Source organism: Oncorhynchus tshawytscha, linkage group LG09 (genome assembly GCF_018296145.1).
Source record: "Oncorhynchus tshawytscha isolate Ot180627B linkage group LG09, Otsh_v2.0, whole genome shotgun sequence".
Classification (NCBI taxonomy): Eukaryota; Metazoa; Chordata; class Actinopteri; order Salmoniformes; family Salmonidae; genus Oncorhynchus; species Oncorhynchus tshawytscha.
The window spans coordinates 22,524,094-22,544,490 of record NC_056437.1 but is presented as its reverse complement, the minus strand read 5'-3'; the positions used below and the strand labels follow the sequence as shown (position 1 = coordinate 22,544,490).

At 41.2% G+C, this 20,397-nt stretch overlaps 1 protein-coding gene across 1 annotated transcript; it reads left to right on the top strand.

Annotated features, from left to right (window-relative positions):
* Positions 1-9,629: 9,629 nt before the first annotated feature.
* LOC112259329 (prolactin-releasing peptide receptor-like) lies at positions 9,630-12,268 on the top strand. The gene is made up of 2 exons (XM_024434043.2): positions 9,630-10,405; positions 10,587-12,268. The coding sequence occupies exons 1-2, from the start codon at positions 9,954-9,956 to the stop codon at positions 11,221-11,223; spliced, it is 1,089 nt and encodes a 362-aa protein (XP_024289811.1). The 5' UTR covers positions 9,630-9,953; the 3' UTR covers positions 11,224-12,268.
* Positions 12,269-20,397: the final 8,129 nt, after the last annotated feature.

The window sequence follows — 20,397 nt, the reverse complement described above, 5'->3', positions numbered from 1 at the left end:
GGTGTCCCTGCAGGGTCAGACAGCCAAGGAAGACCAGTTTACAGAGCTCAGGTGAATTTTGCAGTATATTAAAGTAATCAGTGAATTGATACAGTATTATGCATACAGAAATGTGATTATTCTGCTTCTGTAACACTTGTTGTCTGGGGAAGGAGAGGAGGACCAAGGTGCAGCGTGGTAAGTGTTAATATTATTGAATTAAATATGCAACACTAGACAAAACAACAAACACGACAAACAAACAGTCCTGATAGGTGAAACAAAAACACTAAACAGGAAACAACCACCCACAAAGCACAATGGAAAACAGGCTACCTAAATATGGTTCTCAATCAGGGACAACGATTGACAGCTGCCTCTGATTGAGAACCATACCAGTCCAAACACAGAAATAGAAAATCATAGACAAACTAACATAGACAACCCACCCAACTCACGCCCTGACCATACTAAAACAAAAGACAAAACAAAGGAACTAAGGTCAGAACGTGACAGCTGGAGGTGTAAAACACAAAAGGGGACATATTTGCATATGTAATGGTCTTGTGAAGGCTGGCTGAATTCTGCCAAAGAGTATGTTCTTCCATCTCAGCATGTCTACAGATTATCCCTTGTCCCTGTTTTTGTTTGCTTGAAAATGTTGATACTGGAGACTGTAATCCATCATTTATAGTGGCTAAGAAATGCATTGTCATTAATTGGAAGGTTGGTTATCCTCCCGCAGTGGATGGAAGAAATGTCAAGTTGAGTATCACTAGACTTTAATTATTACAAGATTAAGGGTATACTGAGCAACTTTCATAAGGTCTGGATGCCTTATATGGAATACAGTATTGAAAACATGCCCAAAACATGTCCAAGAAAACATGCCCTGTATTGAAAACATGCCCACGTCAGGAGAGATAACTATTTAGGCAATCCCTATCTGCTGGGCTGCTCAGTCGTGGCCCTGGGGGTCTGCCGTACTGTTGGTTGTCACTCTGGCCTTTGACCTAACACATCTGAAACCAATCATGAATGTTTTACTAAGATCCTAAAGCTGAGTGGGGTGACTTGGGATGGGGCGCTGCAGGGCTGTAGACCCCTAGGGACAGGACGGGTTGACCAGCTATATTGTGTGCAGATAAAAAGAGCTCTACAATAGTATTAGGCCTATGATATGAAATACAGTTGAAGTCTGAGGTTTACATACACCTTAGCCATTTAAACTCAGTTTTTCACAATTCCTGACATTTAATGCTCGTAAAAATTCCCTGCCTTAGGTCAGTAAGGATCACCACTTTATTTTAAGAACGTGAAATGTCAGAATAATAGTAGAGAGAATAATTTATTTCAGCTTTTTATTTATTTCATCACATTCACAGTGGGTCAGAAGTTTACATACACTCAATTAGTATTTGGTAGCATTGCCGTTAAATTGTCAAACGTTTTGGGTAGCCCATCGGCCCATTCCTCGTGACAGAGCTTGTGTAACTGAGTCAGGCTTTTTCAGTTCTGCCCACAAATTTTCCATAGGATTGAGGTCAGGGCTTTGTGATGGTCACTCCAAAACCTTGACTTTGTTGTCCTTAAGCCATTTTGCCACAACTTTGCAAGTATGCTTCATTGTCCATTTGGAAGACCCATTTGCGACCAAGCTTTAACTTCCTGACTGATGTCTTGAGATGTTGCTTCAATAAATCCACATCATTTTTGTGCCTCATGATGCCATCTATTTTGTGAAGTGCACCAGTCCCTCCTGCATCAATGCACCCCCATAACATGAACCGTGCTTCACGGTTGGGATGGTGTTCTTTGGCTTGCAAGCCTCCTCCTTTATCCTCCAAACATAACGATGGTCATTATGGCCAAACAGTTCTATTTCTGTTTCATCAGACCAGAGGACATTTCTCCAAAAAGTATGATCTTTGTCCCCATGTGCAGATGCAAACCGTAATCTGGCTTTTTTATGGCAGTTTTGGAGCAGTGGTTCTTCCTTGCTGAGCGGCCTTTCAGGTTATGTCGATATAGGACTCGTTTTACTGTGGATAGTGGATATAGATACTTTTGTACCCTTTTCCTCCAGCATCTTCACAAGATCCTTTGCTGTTGTTCTGGGATTGATTTGCACTTTTTGCACCAAAGTACGTTCATCTCTAGGAGACAGAACGCATCTCCTTCCTGATTGGTATGACGGCTGCGTGGTCCCATAGTGTTCCTACTTGCGTACTATTGTTTGTACAGATGAACGTGGTACCTTCAGGCGTTTGAAATTGCTCCCAAGGATGAACCAGACTTGTGGAGGTCCCACCATTTCTTTGGAGGTCTTGGCTGATTTCTTTTGATTTTCACATGATGTCAAGCAAAGAGGCCCTGAGTTTGAAGGTAGGCCTTGAAATACATACACAGGTGCACCTCCAATTGACTCAAATGATGTCAATTAGCCTATCGGAAGCTTCTAAAGCCATGACATCATTTTCTGGAATTTTCCAAGCTGTTTAAAGGCACAGTCAACTTAGTGTACGTAAGCTTCTGACCCACTGGAATTGTGATACAGTGAATTATATGTGAAATAATCTGTTTGTAAACAATTGTTGGAAAACTTACTTGTGTCATGCACAAAGTAGATGTCTTAACCGACTTGCCAAAACTATAGTTTGTTAAGAAGAATCTTGTGGAGTGGTTGAAAAATGAGTTTTTATGACTCCAACCTAAGTGTATATAAACTTCCAACTTCAACTGTATATGCATGGTGTACTGTTTTTGTGTGTTAATGTGTAGGTGAATATGTGTTTTTATAAAACTTTTGTTTTCCAAACCATTCCTTGAGACATATAAGAAAGTTTTGTGGGGGAGAGAGTTGATTTATTGACTAGACTGGTGGGGGATGGGCATGCAGGCGGCTCGGGCTGGTTTGGCGGTCTGGCTGAAATTTGATATCGAGGATGTCTTAATTAATAAAGACAATCAACAGTCTTTGTACTTTTTTGTAAGAGCTAGTCATTTGTTAGGGTATTGATTAAAGGTGCAACACAGTAGTGATTATTTAATTATCATTGATCTAGTTCAGTCTTATCACTCACTTAAACAGATTTAACAATGATCTCTTACTTATCTTTATGACTGGACATTTTTGCTTACTTTATTGTTCTAAATAGAGACAGCTAGAAGGGCCATGGGTCATATTAGATTGTGTAGAAATGTAGGAAAGGAGCTTTATATGCCACCAAAAATGGGAGGACCCCCAGAAAACCCCACCAAGTTATGCTGCCCCCCACACTTCTAAAACCAAAGTTGCACCCCTGGAAATTACCTTTCGATTTCTAACACTTGAGCTTTACAGATTTAATAGAGCCCTTAGTGTTGAGGCACATTATGTATATATCTATATTCAAAGGTGTCCCTTCCACTTGAGCATTGCAGAAAAAGCTTGGATTTGCCAGGAGCATTCTCCAACCAACTGAACAATTGGAACAACAGCCTCATCACTGTGCACACTGAGGACTGACACAAGAGGACCATGTGGTGTCTGTAAGTAATGGACTTGAACAGATACATCTTGACCAATAAATTGGTTTCGTCAAAACACACCCTGCAGGGTCTGTAAAACAATTGCTGAATCTCAGCCACAAAAAAAGGGAATCCTGGTAATGCCAGGATTCCTTTTTTTGTGGCCGAGATTCAGCAATTGTTTTAAAGATGGGGTTAATTTTGTGAGAACTTTGTAATGAGCTTCCCGAGTTTAACATCTTCAGCAGGTAGCCGAGTCTGCAACTGTGGAGTTATGTCGCGTTTAAGTTCTAGTCGGTACTAGGAAATTGAAATGTCCAAGTGTTTAACTGGTAATAGTGATTCACGTACCACGTTCAACCAGTTAGCAAGTCGAAAATTTCTAAGTTTCCTAGTTTCGGCTAGCACGTGAACGCGGCATTACATCAACATCCAACGCATCATCATCATATCACGCATACATAGGCCAACACAAAATATAATAAAGTGCACGGTGCCGTGGACGGTGCTCAAATGGGGTTTAGGTTTGTATTTTACCCAAAACCATCTAACAACAATCTGAAAGGTTCCGTAGAAATGTTTGCTCAAAGGCATGATTACAATGAGCATGTTGAATATTTTTATTGTATTGCCGACGGCTCTGCGCCTGGATAATTGAATATAAATTGCCGTCAGGGAAAGTTGTGCAGATGATTTCAGGCAACTGATATTAGTATTATATAGCCTATGGGCAGCCAATTACAGGTAGGCCTACTAAAACTATAATAAAATGTATAATCGAGTCTGACTCTGGAGAAAATAAAATCTCCACCACTAACTTGGAGATAAACCGCCCGTCTCTCTCTCTCCCTCTCTCTCTCTCTCTCTCTCTTGCGCTCTCTCTCGCTTCATATCAGCAACAGTATACTCTACACTTTTCAGGATATGAGTGTGTCGAGAGCGCACTTGGCGAACGTTCGCAGTCTTTCAAGGAGTTCACTTCACCTTTTGCTCACTGCACTTGAAGTACCACGTCTTTGATCAAATATATCTGTTTCTTTCATTTGTGAAGAATTGCAGCTTTCGTTTTTACTTCATTAGCAAGGTAAGACTTAGGTTGAGTTCAGTTATTATTTACTATTATTATCATTATTATCTTTACTATAATCAGGGTTTGATCAAGTGTTTTCCCCCACTGATTTGTTGGTGATATAATCAGAATATTAGGCTACTGTTGTTGTGGTTATCATTAACAGGTTACTTTGCAGCTGTATAGTAAGTTGTTGTAGTAATAGGAGTATAACAATCGTACAACTACAATCTGTTTGACATGTTTATTAGAACAAGATCCCACATTGAATACACGTCTAAACCTTTATTTCCTTCATCCTACAGTTGTCCATTTAGCAAATCTGAAAAAATATCCCAGGAGACAATCAATCTGATTTTAATTAAAATGACTAACAGCCAAACCTCATTAAACCTTACTTTATTTGAACATTGTAATAATATTTTTGGGTACAGATCTATTAAATGCAGGTTTTAAACATTGCAGATTTGTTCTGAAGATATCTGTATCTTCAGCATAAAGACTCATATACATCTTTCATCCAAGTCAAATTGTCTGTGTTGTCTTGGACAATAGGTTTAATGCTTCTGACTGACTGTCTGCATTCTCTACTCCTCCAATCACTGATCTATCCAGTCAGCCGCAATCCTTACCATAAACTAGTTTATATTGAGTGTGACTGACTCTGCATATCCAAGCTACTGAATGATATGTGGAGATTTACATCATATCATATTAAAGGTATTTATTAAGGATTTTACAACACTCATTATTTTTATTTTATTAACCAGAGGTACTTGTACATAAAATTGATGGTCATGCAGGCATGTCAGCAATCTGAACTATCAGCAATTACATTAAAGTCCAAAGGCACTAAGTTAATAAGGCTTACATGTGGTGGTAAGCTTGCATGGGATGGGATAGTTCAGATATTAATTGGATCCACTGCTCTATGTACAGCATCAGACAAACGTTTGGACACACCTACTCATTTTAAACAGGACAATGACCCAACACACCTCCAGGCTGTGTAAGGGCCATTTGACCAAGAAGAAGAGTGATGGAGTGCTGCATATGTGGGAACTCCTTCAAGACCGTTGAAAAACATTCCAGGTGGAGCTGGTTGACAGACTGCCAAGAGTGTGCAATGCTGTCATCAAGGCAAAGGGTGGCTACTTTGAAGAATCCCAAATATAAACTATATATTGTTTAACACTTTTTTGGTGCTACATGATTCTGTATGTGTTATTTCATAGTTTTGATTTCTTCTCTATTAATCTACAATGCAGAAAATAGTAAAAATATAGAAAAACCCTTGAATGAGTAGGTGTGCCCAAACTCTTGACTGATACTGTATATTTGATGTCTTAAAACACTGACCATTTCTAGCTGGGGGAGGGATTACAGCTGTTTGAGTGGCCAGGCATGCACTTATACAGGGCCAGCCCTGGGCATAGGCGACATGAGGTTGCTTAGGCTAGGGGGCCCCTGACCAAAAAATATAATAAATACGTGTAGGAAATCAGTCGGGGTCTCAACTTACTGTTAGGATAGTGTAATACACAAAGTGCGGTTGTGAATCAGCAGTTTTCCTCTTATGTAAGTCATTGACAGTCACTCAAATAGCCCATGTCAGCTAACATTTTTTAAATCTAAACTGGCCAAAATTACTGACCGGGCATGAAGGGCACATGTCCAGGGGCCCCGACTTCTAGGGGGTCCCCATTGATAGTGTTAGTCACTCTTACTCAGATATCATATTAACATGGCATGTGTAGAATTTCAGGAAATATGCTGTAAAACTGAAGTTTTTTCTTTCCGCCCTGAGGCAAAATTAGTAGAATTCCATGAAATATGTTGTAAAATTGTTAAATGTTATCTATGCCCCATGGACAAAATTTGTAGAATTTCAGGAAATGTGCGTTAAAACAAATGTATACTAATAATACTTATCTCTATGCCATCAAGAGGGGTCTTCTAAAATGTTTTGCCGGCGAGGTGGGGGGCCCCCAACCAAATCTCTCGTAGGACCCCCAAAAGGCTAGGGCCAGCCCTGCATTTATACTATAAAATATCAGTTTCGTGGAAAGTTCTATACATTTCACAAGAGCTACCTCTCCTCAAAACGTGTTTCCCTAAAGCTATTTAAATATGGTACAGCTGCCATGGGAATGGATTCATGATATTCTTTTTTTCAAGTCGTTTAGTAAATTAAAGGAAAATTTATGAAGGGGTTTAGAATATTTTCTCATTAATCACTACAGAATGAATCTACTTTAATTAGCATACTGTAGAAAGCCTACAAACATATGTTTTGATTGATTAATGTAATGTCCATATTGATTGATCTATTGGTTGTGTCTGTGTTCTCAGGGGTCATCTGAAAACTTGGCTTTTGGCCCATGGTCACTGTAATAGTTTGGAGAAAACCACAACAATTAAACTCAACCATTAAACCAAATGTCACACTCGTATCCAATCACAGTTAGTGGTGTGACGATTATGAAATTTAGGGTAATGACTAAGTGTGATGCAAATGTTGACAGTTCTAATCATAATTGTAATATTAAAAATATATATTTTGCTTGAAATGCATCATAATGCATCCTTATAAATTAGCTACGATATACCTAATGTATACAATGAGTAGTTTCTCCTCCCAACGGGTAGGCCGTCATTGTAAATAAAATACCATTCTTAATGACTTGCCTAGTTAAATAAAGGTTAAATAAAAAATGCTGTAAAATGATTACCAACATTACTCACTTCATGTCAACAACAAACAAATGGTATTGAATATATTATATCTACTTAAAAATAAAGATTAACCCACCCCTAAAATACATTTATTAAGACTATTATGGCAGTTTTTTTTTCTCAGAATAATCTAGAGGCGAAAGAAACGCACACCTATTTAGGCGAGGTGCTGGCTAGCGGAGTGGAACACTTAAAAAAATAAAGGAGAGTTCAATAAAGTTCATGTTTTTTTCCCATAATTGTCGGTTACACGATTATAGGACAATAGTGCCAACTCTAATCATGGTGATACTTTCTTTTAAGGGGGTCTGTCAGGCATCTTTGAGAAATCCATAAAGCTTGTTGTCTTGCCTAGGACTTTATTTTGTCATTTAATCTCCTTTCTAATGATTTCAAAATGTGACTGTCCTTCCTTTACCAATACCTTCAGTACTGTATAATCATGTGTTATTTCAGAAAATTATTATTTCATGAATTATTTTGTTGTATGAAAGCCTTCAAAAAATAGTAAAAGCTTTGACATTTTCTTATAAAATGTCCATTACCACAAGTAATTATTGAAATGATTGCTTCAACTTTGTTGATGGGCTTCATTGCGGTCCTCAACCAATCATGCTGCATGCATGATTAGTTTTCATGCAGAATAGAAGACATTTAAGGAAAAGAAGGAAAGGAGAAAGCCATATATTCATATTGTTCTGCTTATTCTGCTCCAGATATTACCACAAGCCTGTTCTCCCCAATTAGGATGCCACCAACCTCATGTGCACTGAACAAAAATATAAACGCAACATGCAACAATTTCAAAGATTTTACTGAGTTACAGTTCATATAAGGAAATCAGTCAATTGACATAAATTCATTAGGCCTTAATCTATGGATTTCACATAACTGGGAATACAGATATGCATCTGTTGGTCACAGATACCTTCGTTGATCAGAAAACCCGTCAGTTTCTGGTGTGACCACCATTTTCCTCATGCAGCGCGACACATCTCCTTCACATAGAGTTGATCAGGCTGTTGATTGTGGCCTGTGGAAGGCTGTCCCACTCCTCTTCAATGACTGAACACGCTGTCGTACATGTTGATCCTCAATGGGTGACATGTCTGGTGAGTATGCAGGCCACAGAAGAACTGGGACATTTTCAGCTTCCAGGAATAGTGTACATATCCTTGCAACATAAAGCTGTATATTATCATGCTGAAACATGAGGTGATGGCGGCGGATGAATGGCATCTGTGGCATTGTGTTGTGCGACAAAACTGCATATTAGAGTGGCCTTTTATTGTCCCCAGCACAAGATGCACGTGTAATGATCATGCTGTTTAATCAGCTTCTTCATATGCCTCACCTGTCAAGAGGATGGATTATCTTGATCAATAAGAAATGCTCACTAACAGGGATGTAAACAAATGTGCACAAAATTTGAGAAATAAGCTTTTTGTGCTTATGGAAAATTTCTGGGATCGTTTACTTCAGTAGAAAGTCAGTATGAGGTTTAGGCTCAGGCAAGAATGAAAGGTCGGCGGGTGCGTGGGAGTGAAAAATATCTATAGAGTTAAAAAAGTACTCTCACTCAAAACCGTGAAGAGGATTAACCCAAGGAGTCCAAGATGCAAAAATAATATCATTAATTTAATACATGCTCGAAAGAATACAAACGTGAAAGTGCAAGGAGCTATATACTGTAACAAATAAAAAGGAAGGAGCATACGTTTGGGCATTATGCCTTCATCAGTGCTGTACAAACAAATTAAGAAGACACGTACTTAAGAAGACACACCTGATGTGTGTAACAGGTGCAACAGGTGCAAGCAGATAGTTAATTAGAGACTGGCGAATCGGGAGTCAATGCATATTAACAAGGAATATATAGAACAGTATCAAAATTGGACAATTCAAATGTCACATATAACTGGAAAGAGACAACAGTCTGGGCTACATAGCAATATCAGAAGCAATAGATATGAAATACTGGGGAGACTGCTGGTGCGTGTAGACAACACTACTGGAAACATACACAGTCCAATTCCTCATTAAGCCCTTTGGGGTGTAGAGTTTTTAAGTAGAAGATCCATCTCGCTTCCCACTGGAGTAGGCGCTCATCCGTATTGCGGCATCTGTGGCTTGACCAAACATGGTCAATGGCACTGAACTTAAGATCAGTCACAGCATGATTAGGCCCTTGAAAATGTCTGGCCACTGGTGATTTTAGGTAATTTCTTCGGATAGTAATGCATTGCTCATTGATGCGTAACTGCAGTTGTCTGAGCGCATGGACAAGACAGTAGATGCACTACATTGTTAGATCGACATGTAATTAATCTATTGATGGTGTATTCTTTATTTGTGACGAAAGATCTGAAGGTGTGGCACTTTTTAATACCTGTACAGGCCGCACAATCCTTTATTTCAGCTCACGAAACCTGGGACCAACACTTAACATGTTGCCTATACATTTTTGTTCAGTGTACAATAATTTAGGATCTACATCATTCACTTGTTTGAATGTCATTGTTTTCCAGTTATGAGCATTTTATTCTCATTGTTTGTCACTAAAACTTCCCCAACCCCTGTGCTTTGCCTCTTCCATGGTAAGCTGCTAAGTGGCTGGTACCCAGGGCTCCCTACTGCTGTGTAGTTAATCGGTTACAGTATGGAAGGCAGTGGCACTGGATGGACTGGAGGTCTGCTGCCCTCTGTAGGCGAAGAGGCAACTAAGGAGCACTCAGTCTTTGAGGTGGCTGTCCAGAACGGCTTGGCCAACCACAGCTCCCTGTTTGCAGACGTGGTTCTGCTGCAGAGCTTCAAGCTGCTCATCATCCCATGCTACGCCCTGGTGGTGGTGGTGGGTGTGTTGGGGAACTACTTGCTGCTCTACGTCATCTGCCGCACCCGCAAGATGCACAATGTCTCCAACTTCTTCATCGGGAATCTGGCCTTCTCAGACATGCTGATGTGTGTGACCTGTGTACCATTCACCCTGGCCTATGCCTTCAACCCCCGTGGCTGGGTGTTTGGAAGGTTTATGTGCTACCTGGTGTTCCTGATCCAGCCAGTCACAGTTTACGTGTCTGTCTTCACCCTCACCGCCATTGCTGTCGACAGGTGGGTGGGTCCCTCTGTCTTGAGATAACAAAAAGCCCATCGGTTTTGACTGGATAGTTTCAAATGAACTGAAATACCAAAAAGTATGTAAAATAATACAATTGTAATTATTGATCTTTATGAAAATGTTTTTCAAAGCAATGAATAAATCAATATTACTGTCCCTCTGTGTCCCTGCCAGGTACTATGCCACTGTGCATCCTCTGAAGAAGCGCACCTCGGTGGCCACCTGTGCCTATGTGCTGTCAGGGATCTGGCTGCTGTCCTGTGGTTTGGTGGCTCCAGCTGTGGCCCACACCTACCACGTGGAATTCAGAGAGGAGGGCCTCACCATCTGCGAGGAGTTCTGGCTGGGGCAGGAGAAGGAGAGGCTAGCCTACGCCTACAGCACCTTGCTGGTTACCTACGTCCTGCCACTCTCTGCCGTCTGTGTCTCCTACCTCTGCATCTCTGTCAAACTGAGGAACTGTGTGGCACCGGGACATCGGACCCGGGACCAGGCAGAGGCACAGCGAGCCCGGAAGCGGAAGATCTTCCGTCTGGTTGCGCTGGTTGTGGCGGCCTTTGGGGTGTGCTGGCTGCCCATTCACGTGTTCAACGTACTGCGTGACATTGACATCCGCCTCATCAACAAGCGCCACTTCCTGCTCATCCAACTAATGTGCCATCTGTGTGCCATGAGCTCATCCTGTTGTAACCCCTTCCTGTACGCCTGGCTGCACGACCGTTTCCGCGCCGAACTGAGGAAGATGTTCACCTGCCACCGCCGCATCGGCATCCCTGCCAACCACTGTGCGACAGCCAGCGTGGCCCTGTGACTGTGCAGGGACAAGGAGAGAGAAGAGACAGAAGATCTCTGATACCAGTGTAAACATGTTTTAGGTCCAATTTTCTGATTATTTGCTATTGACCTAATGTGGATATGACAAGAGTTAATTGTGAATTACAGCTGATAACAGAGATATTAGGTGGTTCCCTAGTAATTTTCGATGAACAAATCAATTGAACATGCATGAGGTGATTGCCTGGAAAGAATGAATGTACTGATTGAATGCCAATAATATGAAGGTAACACAAGAGAGAAAAAAGCAAGAGAAAGAATAAAGGGAGAGGGAAGGAGAGGGAGAAAGAGGAGGCGAGGTGACAGGACCACCAAACAAATGTTATTTTGAAGGCCATTATGCACAGCCACAGTCAATGTTTAACACCAGGAAACATCAGCAAGCAGGAGATTCATCTGCCAAAAATGAGAGGTTTGGTGGATAATTTCAAGGCAGCTAAGCACTGTTCACACAATAGTTGCTTCTACATACGCGATATCCCCCATAACTCCAGGTGGACAGTTGTCTGCTGAGGTTAGAGGGTAGTAGTTGTCCCAGCTATCTTAAGATTAATGCACTAACTGTAGGTCGCTCTGGATGAGAGCGTCTGCGAAATGACTAAAATGTCAATGTAAATAGTCAATGCAGGTTTGGTCCCCAGATTGGTGTTTGGCAGTGGATGACATGCTTAATGACATGAATACAGATATAATCTCGGTCTCCACTCTGTGAATAAACATGCTTAATAAAACAGTAGGTAGTGTTTGTTCCCCCATGGTTACATCCCTATTTTTATTGCAGTCTTATCAGTCTGTTACCCATCTTTGTCTCTGGGGAACGTACACCGCTTCTGAAAATAGTCATTTAGAATTGTTTGCTACCCGAGTGGCGCAGCGTTCTAAGGCACTGCATCGCGGTATTGCGGCATCACTACTGCCAGGGTTATATCCCAGGCTGTGTCACAATCGGTCGTGACCGAGAGTCCCATAGGACTGCGTACAATTAGCCAAGCGTTGACCGGGTTAGGGGAGGTTTTGGATGGACGGACGGACGGACGGACGGGGGGACACGTATGACTCGACCTTTGCCTCCCCCTAGCCCGTTGTGGAGTTGCATATCACGAAATTAGGGAGAAAAATGGTATAAAATTAGAAAAAACTCTAATGTAATTAAGTGTTTGTTAGGCATTTGCTGAGGTCATGCTTCCCACTTCATGCTTGCATTAATGACTGCATTATAGTTTAACTGAGGTGTTGATTCTTAATGGTTTTTAGATCAACCACAAAAAACCTTCCCCACTTTCAATACATTTAGTGAAATGTCATGGTGCCTAATAAATGGCCTTCTGTGGATTGTGTCATGCCATATAAAATGTCTGTCCTTAAGTGATTGCATGCAATTATGTGTAAAATTCTGAATAAACAAACACTGAGAATTGGCCAATTGCTGATTGAAAAAAAAGCTAATAAGCTTAATGTATTACAGATGGCAAATGTCTTAAATCATTAAAAACTTAATTAAATCAAATTACAGCACAGAACAATATTTACACAGGACTGATTCATATACACTTATTAGGCTATATCACTTAAATGCAATGTTAGTTTTTAGGCATAGTTTGTAGACGTAAATACCATAATGAATAGACTGAGAAGGAGTAAATGGAATATTTAGAGGCAAGACTGCAGTTAACTAGAGAACAATCCAAGAACAAGTAAACAAAAAACTAATATTTTATTTAAACAAGTAAACAGTGATCTGTATGACTGTCCACAAATTCCATCTGAGGTTGCTGTGGTCACGTATGGTTGCCATGGTCACATATTAGGGATTTTATATTCTGTTAATGTGTTAGGCCTATGCAGTAACAATCCTCACACCACCCAATAGCATCCAAATAAATCCATAGAGAGCAACAAACACACTTGAGAACGATGTGGATTCAGCAACAATGACTTTGAGGCTGCGTTTACACAGGAAATCCAATTCTGATCATTTTTCACTCATTGGTCTTTTAATCAATCAGATCAGCTATGAAAAAGTTCTGATGTGAAAAGATCTGATGTGATTGGTCAAAAGACCAAATAGTGGGAAAAAAATCAGAATTGGTCTGCCTTTAGTGAGCAGCCTATAGAGAGCTGAAATCTAGATGACCAACACACAACTTCTGTACAATCTAAACCCCCCCCCCCCAAAAAATAATATATATATATATATATATATATACACAGTGGGGCATAAAAGTATTTAGTCAGCCACCAAATGTGCAAGTTCTCCCACTTAAAAAGATGAGAGAGGCCTGTAATTTTCATCATAGGTACACTTCAACTATGACAGACAAAATTAGGAAAAAAAATCCAGAAAATCACATTGTAGGATTTTTTATGAATTTATTTGCAAATTATGGTGGGAAATAAGTATTTAGTAACCCAAAGGTTGGCAGTTCAAATCCCCAAGCTGACAAGGTACAAATCTGTTGTTCTGCCCCTGAACAGGCAACCCACTGTTCCTAGGCCGTCATTGAAAATAATAATTTATTCTTAACTGACTTGCCTAGTTAAATAAAGGTAAAATAAATCTGCAACCTTTCTAAGCTGGGGGAGAGGGTTCTACTAAGCTATGTGGAATTGTTTTAAGAAAGTCATACCAGGGATCATTTAGCCATTTGATTTTGAACTTTAAGACACCTTGAAGTGTAAAATAAATAAATACAAATTATGATATACAAATAAAAAATAATTGTATGCCTTACTCCTATTAGCCTATACAAATGCATTAAATAACAAATTCAGTACATGGAACAACGTTAGTGGCAAAAATATTATCAAAATGAAGTTTGTTCTGAAGTGTCTGTCCTATCTATATCTGAGAGATATAAGAAAGATCAGGAAACACATGTTATTTTGTTTTACATGTATTTAACCCCTTATTTTTGCCACTTAACGGTCTACATATGTACTTCTAATCATTTTTTAAACTGGTACCAGGGGACCTTCAGAGTCTTGTGAGGCCTGTGGGCATCCTAGAGCAAAACAGAGTCTCACCTTTCCAAAGAGTGTATAGCCACTCTTATTAGTGTATAGCCAAACTGTTCGGACTGTTCGGACAGAAGTTGACAGAGTCCCAAGACAAATGTGGGGGTCATAGAGCAAAATGGAGAACACCATCATATTCATGAGAGTCTCAACCGTTCGGACGCTTCAGACCGATTTTCAGGATGTCTCATGGTCTGACAAACTCTGTCCTTGCTCTGTCACATTTCACCGCAGATGTGGAAGCGTGACATTGGCGGATGCAGTGGTTCCAATGCAACAAAATTATATCTTAAAGGAAAACTCCACCCAAAAACTATATTTAGGTATTTAATTAATTAGTCCATTGTTGACGTAGTCCCAAAATATTTCACTTGTCACTAATCAAGTTTTAAAGATATGTAACTTTCAAAATATATACATGTTCACCGTATGATGCATTTTGCTTCACATGATGCTGCACTTTGTATCATATGCTGCAAAATACATCATACGGGGATGATTTCTGTATTTTTAAACTGGGGGTTTTTATGAGCGACTCCAGGATGCTGGCCTTCTAGGCAGAGTTGCAAAGAAAAAGCCATATCTCAGACTCACCAATAAAAATAAAAGATTAAGATGGGCAAAATAACACTGACACTGGACAGAGGAACTCTGCCTAGACGGCCAGCATCCTGGAGTCGCTTCTTCACTGTTGACTTTGATACTGGTGTTTTGCGTGTACTATTTAATGAAGGTACCAGTTGATGACTTGTGAGGCAATAGTTAGCTGCCAGTTTTTGCCAGTTGAGGACTAGACACTCTAATGTACTTGTCCTCTTGCTCAGTTGTGCACCGAGGCCTCCCACTCCTCTTTCTATTCTGGTTAGGGCCAGTTTGCGCTGTTCTGTAAAGGGAGTAATACACAGTATTGTACTAGAACTTCAGTTTCTTGGCAATTTCTCACATGGAATAGCCTTAATTTCTCAGAATAAGAATAGACTGACGAGTTTCAGAAGAAAGGTCTTTGTTTCTGGCCATTTTGAGCCGCCTGTTATCGAACCCCCAAATGCTGATGCTCCAGATCCTAAACTAGTCTAAAGAAGGCCAGTTTTATTGCTTCTTTAATCAGCCCAACAGTTTTCAGCTGTGCTAACATAACTGCAAAATGGTTTTCTAATGATCAATTAGCCTTTTAAAATTATAAACTTAGATTAGCTAACACAACGTGCCACTGGAACACAGGTGTGATGGTTGCTGATGAGGAGTAATGGGCCTCTGTATGCCTAAGTAGATATTCCATAAAAAATCAGCCGTCATCTGAGTCAAAGTGTAATTCCGTTACCATGGAATTGCCCAATAAGCATCAAATGTCTGCCTAATAACAACAACATGTACTTAGTCAGGAAATGTATTTATCAGGCAATCAAGGCTAATGCTTACAGTTGAGGTGAATGATTACACACTTACGCCTGACAGTGTGTCTCCAGTTGTTCAATGATAGTGGTGGTGGAGCCATTATCTTCAGAGTCTTCCCCATCTCCTGGTAGACCACGCCTATCAGCCTGGGGTTTGTCTCCAGGAGACAACTCATGGTGCCCATTGCGATGAGACAACTCATGGATCCCTTTGCGATGAGACAACTCATGGTACCCATTGTGATGGGCCAGCACGCAGAATCCCACCAGAGCCTCTTTCTTCTGCAGGCTGACCAGGATTAAGTTAAGGTGCTCATTAGACTGCTTCAAATAGGTCTCTGCAGTCTCTTCCATGAGAAAGGTAAGTCTAAGAATGCAACAGAGAGCACGCACCAGGTGTATGCCTGTTTTAAAGAAGTGATACAGTATTGTCAGCCAAACATTATTAAAAGACACAGTATTTTGTCATATCCAACCCTCACATTGTGTCAGTTGCTCAACAGCAAGTTGAAGGAAACAGTAGTAGTATTTCTCTACAGGGAAACTGCCGTTCCTACCTTTTATTTGATCCCGGCATAGCGTCTTGTCCTCTTCTGTGCAATTCCTGTATCTGACATCTACAGGAGCAAAACAAGCAGACAAGGAAACACAAAGTATTCAGTTAGCTAAATCACAGTCACAAACAATGATGTTTGACAAAGATGTTGAATGGCCTTACAGACCAAGACTCAAGCCTTACTGACTAACATTCAGAAGAAAAGCACATTCTTATAGGCAGCTGCATACATCGTTTAGCTAAGAAGATGACAGATAAACCATAGTTAGTTAACTAGCTACCTGTGCCCTGTGTCTTCACTTCAGGTGGTGGGGAGTAGCAGTGGAGACTGCTGAGTGGTGGGCGGCTCATATTAATGGCTGAAACGGAATAAATGTTTTTGATACCATTCCTCCCATTCTGCTCCAGTCATCAACATGAGCCCGTCCTCCCAAATTAAGGTGCCACCAACATCATGTGGTGAATAGAACTTCAGATACCACAGTGCCACAATCTACACATTATAGACCCGACAATAGTCACGTCTATTATAGGCATTGGTTGAAGCTTAGTGTTAAATTCAAATCTCCCTATCATCATATCAATATGACACCAATCTCGCCGAAAATTCACAAATCAACTTGATTAGAGGTACACAACACAATCCTACCTCTCGTCATCCTACCTTTACCAAGATGCACATACCAGAATTTTTAACAGGGTCTTTAGCAATTGAGTTTTAAGAGGATTTCTTTCTCCTACCTAGCTCAAATTCTAGACGTCATATTAAAACAAGACTATAGCGCCCATAAAATGACCATTGGATTTTAAAAAATGCGGATTGACTAAGTGTGTAGGTGCAACCTGGTCTCGAAGCATTCTGTATTATTCTGTATGTAAATCTGTGATGCTCAGTTTAGTATGATATGTTAACTTTGGTATGGTTACAAAAGACATGGTTACTTAAGACAACGCAAAGGTTGCTAGTTTGAATTTCATCACAGACAACTTAGCTAATTAGCCATTTTTTTTTTCAACTACTTACTACTTTTTAGCTACTGCTGCTTGCGTCTTACTAGAACGCAGGAGAGATCAGCTCAGCACAAAAACCATCAAGCGCTATGATGAAATTGGCTCACATGAGGACCACCACAGGAAAGGAACACCCAGAGTTACCTCTGCTGCAGAGAATTAATTCATCAGAGTTACCGGCGGTGATACAGCCCAACAGGATGCTCTCGATTGTGCATCTATAAAAGTTTGCGAGGGCTTTTGGTGACAAGCTGAATTTTTTTAGCCTCCTGAAGTTGAAGAGGCGCTGCTGCGCCTTCTTCACCACACTGTCTGTGTGAGTGGACCAATTCAGTTTGTCCGTGATGGGTACGCCGGGGAACTTAAAACTTACTACCCTCTCCACTACTGTCCCGTCGATGTGAATAGGGGGTGCTCCCTCTGCTGTTTCCTGAAGTCTACGATCATCTCCTTTGTTTTGTTGACGTTGAGTGTGAGGTTATTTTCCTGACACAATCCTCTGAGGGCCCTCACCTCCTCCCTGTAGGCCGTCTCGTCGTTGTTGGTAATCAAGCCTACCACTGTAGTGTCGTTTGTAGACTTGATGATTGAGTTGGAGCGTGCATGGCCACGGAGTCATGGGTGAACAGGGAGTACAGAAGAGCGCTCAGAGCGCACCCTTGTGGGGCCCCAGTGTTGAGGATCAGCGAGGTGATGTTGTTACCTACCCCCACCACCTGGGGGCGGCCCGTCAGGAAGTCCAGGACCCAGTTGCACAGGGCGGGGTCGAGACCCAGGGTCTCGTGCTTGATGACGAGTTTGGAGGGAACTATGGCTTTAAATGCTGAGCTGTAGTCAATGAACAGCATTCTCACATAGGTATTCCTCTTGTCCAAATGGGTTAGGGCAGTGTGCAGTGGGGTTGGGATTGCGTCGTCTGTGGACCTATTGGGGCGGTAAGAAAATTGGAGTGGGTCTAGGGTGTCAGGTAGGGTGGAGGTGATATGGTCCTTGACTAGTCTCTCAAAGCACTTCATGATGATTGAAGTGAGTGCTATTGAAGTGAGTGTAGTCGTTTAGCTCAGTTACCTTAGCTTCCTTGGGAACAGCAGACTGGGATAAGGATTGATTGAATATGTCCGTAAACACACCAGCCAGCTGGTCTGTGCATGCTGTGGATGCCGTCTGGGCCTGCAGCCTTGCGAGGGTTAACACTGTTTAAATGTTTTACTCACGTCGGCTGCAATGAAGGAGAGTCCGCAGGTTTTGGTAGCGGGCCATGTCAGTGGCACTGTATTGTCCTCAAAGCGAGCAAAGAAGTTGTTTAGTCTGTCTGGGAGCAAGACATCCTGGTCTGCGACGGGGCTGGTTTTCTTTTTGTAATCCGTGATGAAGACAAAATGGAGTCGTGGTCAGCTTTTCCGAAAGGAGGGTGGGGGAGGGCTTTATATGTGTCGCGGAAGTTAGAGTAACAATGATCTAGGGTTTTACCAGCCCTGGTAGCACAATCAATACGCTGATAGAATTTAGGGAGTCTTGTTTTCAGATTAGCCTTGTTAAAATCCCTAGCTACAATGAATGCAGCCTCAGGATATATGGATTCCATATGGATGCCATCGACGTGTCTGCTTGGGGGGGAATATATGCGGCTGTGATTATAATCAAAGAGAATTCTCTTGGTAGATAATGCGGTCGACATTTGATTGTGAGGAATTCTAAGTCAGGTGAACAGGAGGACTTGAGTTCCTGTATTATGTTATGATCACACCACGTCTCGTTAATCATAAGGCATAATCCCCCCTCCCCCGCCGCTCTTCTTACCAGAAAGATGCTTGTTTCTGTCGGCGTGATGCGTGAAGAAACCAGGTGGCTGTACCGACTCCCATAGCATGTCTCGAGTGAGCCATGTTTCCGTGAAGCAAAGAACGTTAGTCTCTTTTGTCTCTCTGGAATGCTAGCCTTGCTCGGATTTCATCAACCTTGTTGTCAAGAGACTGGACATTGGCGAGTAGTATGCTTGGGAGCGATGCGCGTTGTGCCTGTCTCCAGAGCCTGAACAGAAGACCGCTTCGCCCTTTTACGGCATCGTTGTTTTTGTTCGCCGGCTGGGATCCGATCCATTGACTTGGGTGGTGGGAAAAACAGAAGATCCGCTTCGGGAAAGTCGTATTCCTGATCGTAATGATGGTGAGTTGACGTTGCTCTTATATCCAGTAGTTCCTCCCGACTGTATGTAATAAAACCTAAGATTACCTGGGGTACCAATGTAAGAAATAACATGTAAAAAAAAATAAAAACTGCATAGTTTCCTAGGAACGCGAAGCGAGGCGGCCATCTCTGTCGGTGCCGGACTGTTCAGAGGAGACTGCGTGAATCAGGCCTCCATGGTCGAATTGCTGAAAAGAAACCACCACTAGAGTTTGCTTTCATTTAACAATAAAAGCATGAAAAGTTAGCATAATGGGATAATATCTTACTGTGGTGTGTAAGGAATCCAATACTTTAGCTTGCATGTGGTACAAATCACATTATTTTGGCAGCACCTCCTCTAAGTATGAATTAGGCTGTTTGAGAGAATTTGAATCCTAAGCAACCTGGCTACACCTAGCTACTGTAGTAGGTCAAAGCTGTGTGCTGGAAAACCTTGGTAGAGCATCGGTGAAATAGGCACTGTGGTGCTCATGTATTTTCAGCTTCAGACCGATGCCTATTCTCACTTAAAACATTGTTTTTAGTTTTTAATACAAAACCCACTTCTGACAGATAGCAGCTATCTTAACTTTAAATAGATAGCAGGCTAAATGTAGCTAGCTATGTTAGTTAGCAAAACATATGATTGTGAGCCAGCCAACACTTACAATTATTATTCATGTGCTGTGAATGACGAATGAAAGTTTTGAATTCTTCTTCTTCTTTGGTATCATGGCGTTCACACATTTATTTTGTGCATGCCGCCACCTACTGTGCGGTAGTGTGTGGTCAAGTACGATATATGTTGTGATACAAAAATTAAAAGGAAGGCGGGGAAAGCAACAAATTGCACCACCAACTATCCCTACACCTATACAACTTTTTCATAAACAAAAAATAATACATATATTTTATAATGTATAATAATAAAATCCCCTTCCAACTAAACCCTACACTCAATAAAAATCCACTATCCCATTCCACTACCTTGACCCTTTCTGCTCCT

What these genes read in the sequence shown, in the direction of transcription:
- LOC112259329 (XM_024434043.2), top strand. Translation starts at nt 9,954, where the DNA reads ATGGAAGGCAGTGGCACTGGATGGACTGGAGGTCTGCTGCCCTCTGTA. An exon ending in ACCGCCATTGCTGTCGACAG is followed by an intron (nt 10,406 to 10,586) that starts GTGGGTGGGTCC and finishes TGTCCCTGCCAG; the next exon opens with GTACTATGCCACTGTGCATC.